This window comes from Thunnus maccoyii, chromosome 11, assembly GCF_910596095.1.
Source record: "Thunnus maccoyii chromosome 11, fThuMac1.1, whole genome shotgun sequence".
Classification (NCBI taxonomy): Eukaryota; Metazoa; Chordata; class Actinopteri; order Scombriformes; family Scombridae; genus Thunnus; species Thunnus maccoyii.
Genome location: NC_056543.1, coordinates 31,028,674 through 31,040,752, shown reverse-complemented (window position 1 = coordinate 31,040,752; position 12,079 = coordinate 31,028,674). Strand labels below are relative to the sequence as shown.

The 12,079-nt window shown below is 38.9% G+C and overlaps 1 protein-coding gene across 1 annotated transcript; it reads right to left on the bottom strand.

The window, feature by feature from the left end:
- Window positions 1-2,016: 2,016 nt before the first annotated feature.
- Window positions 2,017-11,153, bottom strand: cnga4 (cyclic nucleotide gated channel subunit alpha 4). Its single transcript, XM_042426251.1, has 7 exons — window positions 10,601-11,153; window positions 9,846-9,947; window positions 9,640-9,746; window positions 8,520-9,103; window positions 8,092-8,337; window positions 5,559-5,724; window positions 2,017-2,857 (listed from the first exon to the last, which is right to left on the bottom strand). Exons 1-7 carry the CDS (start codon window positions 10,753-10,755, stop codon window positions 2,052-2,054), a joined length of 2,166 nt encoding a protein of 721 aa, XP_042282185.1. The 5' UTR covers window positions 10,756-11,153; the 3' UTR covers window positions 2,017-2,051.
- Between the last annotated feature and the right edge of the window lie 926 nt (window positions 11,154-12,079).

Sequence of the window (12,079 nt, the reverse complement as noted above, 5' to 3'; positions counted from 1 at the left end):
GTTATGAACAGTATGAACAGCAGGAATTATTACATCAAGAAAAACCTGTTTTAATAGTTACCTGACTGTTGTTTTAAGACAGACTTTAAAAAAAAAAATGTACCTATCCTTTGAGGCGTGTACCTATGAGCATGATTTGCGACATCACAACTAGTTTGGAAGCTAATCATGGTCCAGTATCCAACTGACACGAGTGTGATGTAGAAACTTGAAACCTCCAGTGCACACACACTGGGAATGGACTTTTCAGTGAAGCGCTTAATAAAATAAAGCGAAAGTTAATATAGACTGATCTGTTCATTTTAATACATTTATATTCATGTAAATGTGATGATATCTGTACTTATAGAGCCCCAGAGGCAGCACTGTTGTTCTGTCCAGTTAAAACATGAAGCTTCACTTTACATTCAGACAAACTAACGTGGCAGCTACGAGTGTTATATTTCATCTGTGAGAACCAACATTTATCTTCCTAAAGGAGTTATATCATATATCAAAATGCTGCAGAGACATCAGAGCCAGCGGTAAATCATCAGAGCTGCAGATCAGTTCATCAGATCATTTTCTCCCAGGGATGATGACGGATGTTGACCGGCTGATCAGCGGAGTCAGGCTGCCAGCAGCTCCCAAATGTATCGCAGCAGATTTAAGAAGCAGGTGTTATTTGGATAAACTGACCACATATTGGGAATCTACATGAATACTTTCATGCCTGAAAAAAATATTCAAACTTAATAAAGTGACATGTCCTACAGCGAAAATTACAACAGCTTTTAGCATGGCTCATCTCCACCATTGAGAGTATAGTGGATATTTTTTGGTCATCATTAAAATTAAAAGTCCAATTAGAAAAGTAAAAGAGATCAAATTAAAGATATTATTATTTTACTGCACCAATAAAAATAATCAGGGCATAATTCAACATAAAAGGAAAAAGCAAATTTAAAATGTAAAACGATCATTTGAAAATGTAAAGCGACAATGAAAAAAGTAAAATTTATAATGCAAAAGCTTAAATAGAAATACTCAGACAGAAAGCTTCAATTGTAAAGATGAAATTGAAAATGGCAATGGAAATAGGAAAAGAGAAACATCAAATATGACACTCAAAATGGAAAAACTTAAATGTAAATACTTAAATTAAACAGAAAAAACTAATTTATTCATTTATTTATTTATTTTCATTTGCACTTTACCATTTGACGTTTGGCTTTTCAAGCTGTATGTAAATGAGGAGGCGTGGTCTAAAGGCTGCAGGGCGGGCTTGAGACGGCTGAGGTGCAGAGGCAGCTTATGGACAGCAGGGGGAGCTGACTGCTAAAGAGCACAGTGAGTAAACTAGAACCAAACTGCTGGTTTGATCAGCCTATTTTCACACCCTGGACATAAACAGCTCCATCCACTCCCCTCTGTAGGCGCTGCAGAGCACTGTTAACAAAAACCTCCAGACACAGGAACAGTTTCCTCCCTCTCACCGTCACACTTATGAACAGTGAACTGACTGTGGCACTGTGCAATAACCCAGAAACACTATAATACCCTATGTACCTACAAATTACATATATTTAATGAGTCTTAAATACAAAATGTGCAATACATTTCACTCACTATTGTATAGTTGAACAGGCTGTATATACTGTACATAACCACCTTCTATATGTGTATAAAATAAAAAAGTTGTTTACCATTTAATATTTCTCTCAGCACTCTTCACTTCTTTGCACTATTTGTATCCTGTTTACAACTCACAGAAACGGTTTCACCTGTATATAGTCATTCTTTGTGTACATTTCTGAAGATTGTTGTGCTGTTATTTTGTTTAAGCACACTGAGATCCACTAAACCAGAGTCCTTGTATGTGCATAAACAAACAGTACTTGATTTCTCTACAGTGTTGCATACAATACTACCATCTAGGTGTATAAAGCGGTATTGCAGGAAGTGTGTCAAAGATTGTTGAGGTTTCGAATATTTTATTAAAATTAAACAGAAAAAAAAACACACATAGTCTTTTTTTTTTACTTCATTCTCTCTTTCAGTTACTTTGCTTTTTATTCATCTTCCTGCCCTTCATCCTTCTTTTTTCCCATCCCTCTTTTTTCTGAATCTTCTTTAGCCTTTTCTATCTTCTCTTGAGATTCTTTCTCTTCTTCTTTATCTTCATGTACAACCTCAGCTCCATCCCCTTTCCCAGGTCTGTCGTCACCTTTCTCTCTGTTTTTCTCCCCATTATTCCCTTTTTTATTTTCCTGATTACCCAGGTCCCCACATTTATTTCCCTCCATCATATTTTCCACATCTTCCTTTGTACTTTTAGTGCTCTCTCCATCACCCTCTTTGGTGATGTCATTACTATCCTCTCTCTGCCCTTGCTTTTTAACCTTTGCCTCTACATTTTCCTCTTCTTCTCCTTCTGCCTCTTCTCGCTCCCATACAACCTCCCCTCCTACACCTTCACATCTTCCCTGTTCTCTTTCTTCCCCATCTTCCTTCTCTGGCTGCTGGGTGTGCAGGGCTGCCACCTCCCACTCCAGCTGCTTCACCCTGGCCTGCATCTTGCGGTTGCTTGACTCTAATTCCACCATAAGTCGAGCTAGTTTCGTCTGTAGGATCTCCAAGTTGCTCTCCAGCCTTGTAATCTTGGTTTCGATTTTCTCTGCCTCCCCCTCCTCTGCTTCCCCGCTCTCCTCCAACATGCCCATCTTGGTGAGGATCTGTCTGCCTTTCTCCTCCAGGTGCCGTTTGGCTGCAGGGAACTCGGACAGCACATCTGTCAGGTCTTCTTTGGACAAGCTGAACAGGTCAGAGTAGCCGATGCTTCGGATGTTGGCAGTGCGACGATTGCCTGACCTGTTACCTAAAACAAAACGTTGTCATTTAATTCAAATTTGAAATAATCAGCAACATTTTTAAAAAACAAAAATCAATGAAAAGGATGTGATGTGAGCAACCCATGTTCCATTATCCAAGACAAACCCATTTCAGAGGTTAGGGATAGTTTGGGTTTTTGCAAGTCTTTCTTAATACAATACTGACATGTCCATATGTACATGGAAATGGGTCTTACTACTCTCCATACAGGCCCTGAAGCTATTCTCTCTGACTACACTGTAAGAGAAGAGGGACAAATGTGCATTCCAAAGTCCAGCTGAAGCTAATATGAGGCTTCAGCAGTCTGAGTTAGCTAAATTAGTAGGAATTCCCACTTTTTGTTTCTGTGGAATGAAGTTCCTCGCTGAGCTGTGGTAGAGGGATACATTCTGGTATTGTGTGTAAGTCTATTGATGTTACCCGGCTTTTACTACTGGAGACGTGCTCAGAGAAAACTTTGAAGTGAGTCTTTTTCTTTGCAGATTTGATAGCATTGATAGAGTACTTTTGCAGTGTTTTTGGACACTAATATTTTGGTAACAACCCGCTCTGAACTCTTTGAGTGTTTTGGTGCGTATGTGACACCTCAGAGCCGATCTCCAGCTTTTCTTGTTGTCCTCCAGACCTTGAATTGTTCCTGCCTCTGAGCCTGACATCAAATATGGTTCATGTCTGTGTTTATCTGAGGTGTTGTGAAAGAAACAAGAGATGACAACAGCTGCCAAAATTAACATAAATACAGAGTTTGCAAGCGTCAGTAGAATAGGGAGTTTTAAGAAAACACCTGATGAACACGGTCGTGTCATCCCTGGCTGACAACAGCTGACGAAGGGTAAGTGTAAATAAATATGTGGTTCACTTTGTAACATGAGTAAAAAGCTGATTCCAACAGCAAATCTCCACATGACAACTAGAATGTATCTCTCCGTCATAGCTTAGCAAGGAACGTTCTGGAGTGACAAAAAGAGTGATTTTTCATACTAAACAGACTGTAACTTTGGGAGTCAGACTGCTGAAGCAAGCAATATTAGCTTCAGCTGAACTTTGGAATCCATTTTTGCACAGAATGAGGGCTATGGATTTTGTCCCCTATTTCTTACAGTTTAGTTGCATTCCTGGGGAATAGCTTCAGGGTCAGTGTGGAGAGTAGGAATTGTTATAGCGATGAAGACCTCTTTCTACATACATATGGGCACGTCATTATTATATTAAGACAGACCTGAAAAACCTGAACCTTTCCTTTAAAGGTACACAGCTATATTTAAGTCAATACAAAAGGATGAATATTAATTGGCTGTATCTATTAGTATTTTATTTACAATATGTTATTAATATTTGTAACAGTTGTGTCTTGTGACTCTGTGCTGCATGGCTTGTAGGTTTAATGTTGGATGGTATCATTTTACTGACTTTCAAACTATTTCTATTTACATTTTATTAAAATTAATATTATGGTTGTTGACATTGTACTTTACAGTATCAATGCTTACTGCTGCTCTGCATTGCTAAAGTGGTTAACGCATTTATGCTTTGTTGATGCAATGTTTTGCTGCTTCCTGTTGCTCTGCAGGGCTTGTGCACTGTGTAGAGAATGCTGGTTTTGTCGCTATTGTTGTCATTTAAGTGTCTTAACCTGTCCTCATTGGTTTTACAACATCTTGCCAAAGGTCTGCAGTTGAAAATTAGTTGGTTAACAATTTAAGTCTATTTCACTTATGGAGAAGTAAATGAAACTAAAAATAAATTAAATTTCATCAGCGGAAACTGCTTCACACCTCTGTTAAAAATAAAACGTTGTACACCTTTCAAAATCCTAAGAGCTGTATTATGTAGTTATGTTGGCAGCTTGAATGAGTTGGGGTAAAGCATATAATAAGCATATAAATCAGAAAATAACATAGAGTTTGAATAGCAGAGACCCAAGAATTGAACCTTGTGGAACTCCAACTGTACCAACTGTAAGACAGGCAGCAACATTTACCACTCACTTATTCAAGCTTTAAAGGTGGGAAAATGATTGAGGTTATCAAGTGGGCACCTTCTTTTATCAGTGTTTCATCCTGGCCATTAATTCAGTCCAATTTTTAAGAGCCACAGTGTGTATCCTATCAAAGCATAACAACTCCTCTTTCTCAACTTCACTGCACTAATGACAAAATGAATATCATCTTCCTATTTCAAAACATGCATTTCACACCACATACTCATGTTATTTTACACTTCATTTGCACGCTGGTTCCCCAACCTCATTGCTCCACCTCAATACACTAGTTATTTCCTTTTTATGAGCTGTGTACAGAATCTTCCCATGCACAGTCTCTGAAACTCTGACCAATACCAAGATCAACTACAACCTACAAGCTGCCAAATTTTCCAATCTTGACCAGTTTTAACACAGTGGGCAAGGTTTGAGCCTTGCTAATACATACACCACAGGGTGTCTCTTCTTTTGGTACCAAATAATGTTTTTCAGTTTGAATCACCTGTAATAGTCTAGTGTTCTTAATTGTTGCACTGTTGAGTCAACTAAACTTCCTTTTTCAAGTGTATTTTTTTCAACTAAAATAAAATGCTATTCAGCAGCAGCTTTTTGCTATAATTGTGTCATGAATTGGATCATTTTTCCTTCCTACATGAATTGATAAATGTTATATGAATATGTGCATAGTACTTAACACTTGACTTACCTTTTATATTGAGGATACTAATTTCTCCAAAGAAATTCCCCTCACTCAGCACAGCAAACTCTGTGACCCCGTCATCTGCTACGACTGCAAGTTTTCCCTCTTTGATTATGTACATTTCATGACCCACATCTCCCTTCCTGCAAACATACTCTCCTGGACTGAACACCTGCAAGACAAAATACATGACAATCTCTTCAAACTTGAACATCTTTTTTTTCTCTCAATGTAGGCTGACAGTGTGGACAAAGTAGAAGCAATGACACAAAAAAAAGAACACAAATTCACAGAGGAACATTAAAATTGTACTTTATGACAGAGCTGAAGACAAAGAGCATCACAACACAATGCCTTGCCTGGTCCCTTCCCCTTTCCACTGGGTCCCATGGTTTTTGTTGTTGCTATCTCATTCTGTCCCAGTCTCACATCTTTGCTTCCATTCCCAAATTGTTACCTCCCATGTTGACTATTACAGAGTTTCTACCTAAAGAATCTCTAATCTCTGATCTGTCTAAACATGATAGGACACATATTTAGATATTGATAATGTTTGGGCAACTCTTTTAACCTACATTGAACCACTCTTAGCTGTGAGTCTACAGATCTGGGTCCAACAGCCTGTGATTTCCGAAATTTAGGCTGAGCAAAGAATCATATCAATATGAACTCATACTAAAACTGCTACAGCATGTAAACCAATTGTCAGGTGAATTCTCTAGTGCAGCGCTGAGCCTTGGTTTTCCCATCCCATGACACAGTGCAACATTTTCAGTCTTGCAATCTCTCTTTTTTTCCAAAAAAAGAACTGTATAAATGGGACAATGGTACAGTTGGCTCATAATTGAAATGGAATGAAATGGCAGGAAATTGCACTTAATTTAGGAAGAAAGAGTCACCACACATATTACATATCAACAGTGTTTCGCACATATGGATCATCAAGGATGTGTTCAAACTAGGGATACATGCTATTGGATTTTTTGCAGATGTGTGATATGCCGATATTTTCTAACTCATTGTGGCAGATTGCCAATGCCGATACCGATATATGTACATATTTTTTTCCACCTGGCTGAGGAGACTATTACACATGCAGTCATAGATAATACTAGGTATGATCAAGAAAGACAATATATGGAGGAAGAACTTAGGAAGACTGGAGTTCAGGACATCAGCATTAAAACTTTAATGAACCTGCCAAGTGGGTTGAGCAGCAGACTTTTCTTTAAGTTTATCAGACAGACAGGATTAATAAAAATTTCGAAAATCCACCAAGATATTTGTCAGTTTGCACAAGCGCAGTTAATTAAATGGCCGACTGTGACACATTCACTGCCAGCTTTTTTTAAAAAAAAAACAAAACAAGGTACAAATCTCTTTGTGGTGACTGAAAATGTACTGTTGCAGTGTATGCAGAATGCAGAATTTTCATTGCCGAGTACTTGATGAAGGAAGGAGTAAGCCTCCTGGAGCTCTTTAGAAAAGACCAAATCTCTACTTGGCATGATAGCGAACCGTTAGCATACTGACAGGTTCTGTCAGAAAGAGCAGCAAGTGTCACAGGCTAGCAACAACAGCCTCGACAATTTGATTTGATTAATTGATTGGGACAGTGTGCAGTTTTAAACATTAAAGATGCACTGCACTGGAGTTAGCTTGAAGCTAATTTGCATCCATAGTCCCCCACAATCAAAACATACAACAGCACAATAACAAACAGTACAAAGCAAAAAATTGACACACATACAGACAAATCAGTGTTGAATTCAGATGCACTGTTTCTGTTTTTATTTTGGATTAGGTAATAATGAGTGGAACAGAACATGATAAATGTCTACGTAAGCGCTGAAAACAAGTATAATATTATAATTATTATTTTAATTGTAGACCGGGACAATCCCTGACAAACCAGGACATCTGGTCACTGTACACTTTACTCAGTTGCCTGACAGACCTGCTGCTTCTTCTCACTTTAACCTGAATAACAAACTGGAGCTGGGAGGGTAGCGGACCATTAGCCGCAGCTTGGCCAGAGGGAAGCACCGCCAGCTAGCCTTTTCTAGCCTCCCTGCTAGCCCCAGCTCTCTGTGTGGATCCAATTGAAGTAATGACCCCCCGTTTGTCGTTCATGTTAACGTGGGAAGAAGCAGCGGGTCTGTCAGGCAGCTGAGTGAAGTGGAGCCTGTGGAGGAAGTTCCGGGGCTGTAAGATTGAAACGGCAGCAGAAGAGAAGGTGACGAATCGGCCTGTCATATTGGCAGAAATGTTCATTTTGGGTCGATGCCGATATTTCATTTTAAAGTCTTTATCGGCCAATACCAATGACATGCCGATATTATCACATGTCCCTAGTTCAAACTGACACTGCATCAAAAATGCAAACCCCTCATACACTCCTGTCTCATGTTATTTTGTTTCCTCTCTAGTACCCATAGCTAGAGTACATATCCCCACCACAACATCCTGTTCTGAACACTCACTATCTACAACTTGAGCCACTTGTGCCCTTTGATTTCCATCATTTTTCCCCCCTGACCTGAGGTGTTAGTTTAAGCACCAGCTCCTCCAGCAGACTTTTCTCGCAGCTCTGGAAGATGGTGACTTTGGAGAGTGTGGGAAGATGAACGCTGACAGCAATCACTGTCCTCAGATGTACAGGCAGCTGCTGCAGGATTTCATTCTCTCGCATGATCTTCTTGTTGATGTGAAGATGCTGGTACCAGCTGTCAATGCGCTGTCGAAGCTCCTTGCTAATGTGATGGCTACGCAGGTAACCCTTCACCTGAAAGAGGGAAAGAGGAAATAATTTTCCATAAAATAAGAATAACAAGCAGCTAGCTACGAAATGTCATCAGATAAGAAGCTTTTCCACATTCCTTTCTTTCTGTTTACTTTGTGTGATAAGAAAATGACCCTGTGGTGTAGCCATTTGAGAAGCAGGCAGGTTTCTATTATGCAACTTACCAGCTCATGGTTAGGGAAGAAGACATTATCGCGGTCCCTTAGACTGGTGATGACATTGCCAACATTGCCAACAATTGAGGCAAATACCAGCACAGCAATAAGCAGGTCTGTAATCATAAACAAGTACTCCTCTTCTCGCTTTGGTAGAGGAGTGTCTCCCACTGTGGTGAAAATCTGGGCAGAGAACCAGAAGCAGTAAAAGTATTGACGCCGCATGGAGGCAAACTCTGGGTCAGTGATGTTGGGGTATACCCAACGATCGCTTCCAAAGCCGATGTAATTGGACAGTGCAAAGTAGAGACAGGCATTCCAGTGGATCAACACAAAGATGTAGATCATGAGCTTGGAGATACGGAAGGTGTTAGGGTAGGAGGTTCTCGTCTCCATGCGATCCAGGGCCTCGTTGAGTCGTGGCGTACGCAGAAGGCGATTAATCCTCACCATTGGCGTTTGGATGCCAAAGACAAAGTAGAAGAAGTCAGTGGGCAGCAAGGAGGCTAGGTCCCTTAAGAAATACTTAGAGTGCAGGTAGTGCTTCCTCAGCTGAGATAGGTCCTTGATCAGAATACCCTGCTCCAAGTAGCCTGGAGAGGGAAGCACAAGGTTTAACAAATCCCATTGTGCACCTCCAGTGCTGTTACAATTACCCTATCAAAGCTTGGGCTGACCTCATTTTCAAGAATAAACAGCGTTCACGTCATGATTGGAAGAAAGCAATAGTAATTCCTATGTTTCTAACTTTCAAGTGTTCAAGTCATCTAACAACTCAAGACAGTTGTATTATTGAAGAGTTGGACATGTGAGGGTTATTTCTATCCATTTATAAGGCATTTATAAGGCATTATATCCATTTAATTTGTATTACCTTTATTACTTTGAACCATGGACTTTAGCTGACGTGAGGCATGCCCGCTTGCTTTTTCTCATGCACTTCCGTATTATTTAGCATCATTTTGCAGGACATGTTGGTGTTGTCCATGACCTGATTTTCTATTGCTTCTTTTTTGACTGTATCTACACTTTCTTCTATATAGTGTTACTTTATACTTCATATTTAGTATGACTGTACAATGTGACAAAAATCAAATCAATCAAAAATCTTAAAAAATAAATAATTCACCTGTGTGAACAGTGATGATCATGTCAGCCATATACATGAGGTCTGACAGATAGTCCAGTGTAAGCCACACAGGTAGGTAGCTCAGTGCAATTGTAGTGAAGCATGTCCTAAGAAAACATAACCAATAAGAATCGGTCTCAGGGGATGTCAAATGATTACAGGTTATATGATTATTATATGATATTCATCATATTCCGTGCATGTACCTCAAAATGATGATCACCCAGTTGTAGACAATGGGGAGGATCATGACCTGTAGCCAGACATAATAAAACTGTTCTGCTGGATCAACCATCCATTCTTTCCAACTGAGTGAGAAATGATGAAGGAGACAAGGGAGAGGGAAATGACACAGATTTACTCCCTGATCAGTCATACATGAGGGGAATTACAAATGTATTGTGGTTCATAGTTATCATGTCCAAATGAATTTAGTTAAATTTTTACAAAAATCTAAATTACATCTTAAGTGCTTGAAATTACATCTCTGTATCTGAAAATTATAGGATTTTGCTCTAGTTGAATTCTAAAATGAAAACACCTGCCATAGTGGGATGAACATGATTTTAACTTTTAACTTGGTTATTTTGAATTCTTTCTTACATGCCATAAAAACACTAGAAAGCCTATGATTTGGCATACTTTTTTTATCCCATAATTAATCCTGAAGATCCAAGAACAATGTTAGAATATACAATTGAAGGACATGTTTTTAGAGTACATTAGAGGTAGCTGGACTTAAGAGTTTTTAATCTCTCATCCACAAGAGGTTGGTTAGTTCTTCACCAATTCAGAAGTGATGAAGTCTGAATAAATGAATAAATTATGTAAATAAGTATCATCACACTAAATCTAGTTGTCTTCAGTTACTACTATCATCTGTTTATCTCCATATTAAGAATTGTTATAAAGAATAAAACTTTTTTTTCCAAAATTGTCTAACCCATACTTAATTACTCACTTAACTTTCAACTTCTGACCCAGATTGCTGCTACGTTTCCCTTCGTCCTTGTTGACGCCATCTTCTCCTTCGTCCTTCACTTTCTGCCTCCGATGCCACCTGAGCAGTCTCTGCCATTCATTACTCCTAATACTTACATCACCTGTTTTATCCATTCTGCAGTCTTTTGTCCTCAACTAAAACATTTTCTCAAAGTGAGTATGGCTACTGCTCTTAATTTTGGTTTCCCTTCTGCCTGAGCGTTAAAACGTATTGGACAATAATTCAGACAATGTGTTGATGTGCATCAGACATCATTACGTGGTTCACCTAACAACAAACCAGGTCTACCTACGCACTGCCTCGTGATGCTGGTCTCTATGGAAGAAACCCACAACAGATGCCATGTGTCCTCTGGGAATTTCTTCCTCCCCCCCCTAGCAAAAGGGAGAAGTCCTCCTCTACACATCTTAGAGACTGCTTTAGACAACAATGACTGGAGTATAGAGCCCAAATGACAGAAAATGTGTCACTGTCAATAAAAATATACAGAATGCACTGTGTCGGTTCTACACGTATGCTACATTAAGAAAGAAAATATTTTTTATTTCTAATAGAAAAAAGTCTGGTCACAATTAACTGTTCACATAAAAGAATGAAAAAAGTAAATTTGATATGGAAATTAAGAAGTTATGGACATATAAGCATGTGGATATGCTGGTGTGGAAATGTACAAATTGAGTTTAATGAAAAGATTTAATTACATCTTAAGAGGAATTAAAATACATTTACATTTATGCAACACAATCTAGTTAAAATTTGCTCCATTTTTACCACGGATTTAAATCCATACTTGACTAGTAACACCTGTAGACTGTAATGGATGTAGCCACCATGACATCAGCCATTGGTTTGTGGACTTGTGTTTTGAAGCCTTGAGTTTGCATTTTGACCATCGCCATCTTGGATTTTTGGAACCAGAAGTGACCATATTTGGAGGAGAGGGTGGAGCTGACTCTAACGCTAGCTGCTAGCTTGGTTAGCACGGTTCGATTACAGTCTATGGTTAACAGTAATAATGTCAATGTTAATGCTAATTTTCGCCAGCAAAAAACAGGCTTACAACCATTAAAACTAAATGTACTTACTGGAAAAAACTGAACATCCAACTCCTTAGAAGGTCTTTAAGTACAACCAAATGCTGAACAAGACTTTTTAGGTGACCAAAATATTACAATTAACTTTCATTAACAGAAAACACGCTGAAATAATGACGGCTACGGCTACGCCTATACCCTGTGAATATGGATCATGGTTACCTTACTTAACCAATGTTGTCGCTGTGGTAGTGACTTGCCTGTAATGGCACCCACGTGTAACTCAAATTTAAGCCTTAATGAAATTCAAACGGGTGAGTAATTTGAAAATTCACCCCCCGTACAGTTGTCATGAAAGGGGAAATTAGCTATAGAGACCAAAACTGTTTTGTGTACCAGGCTG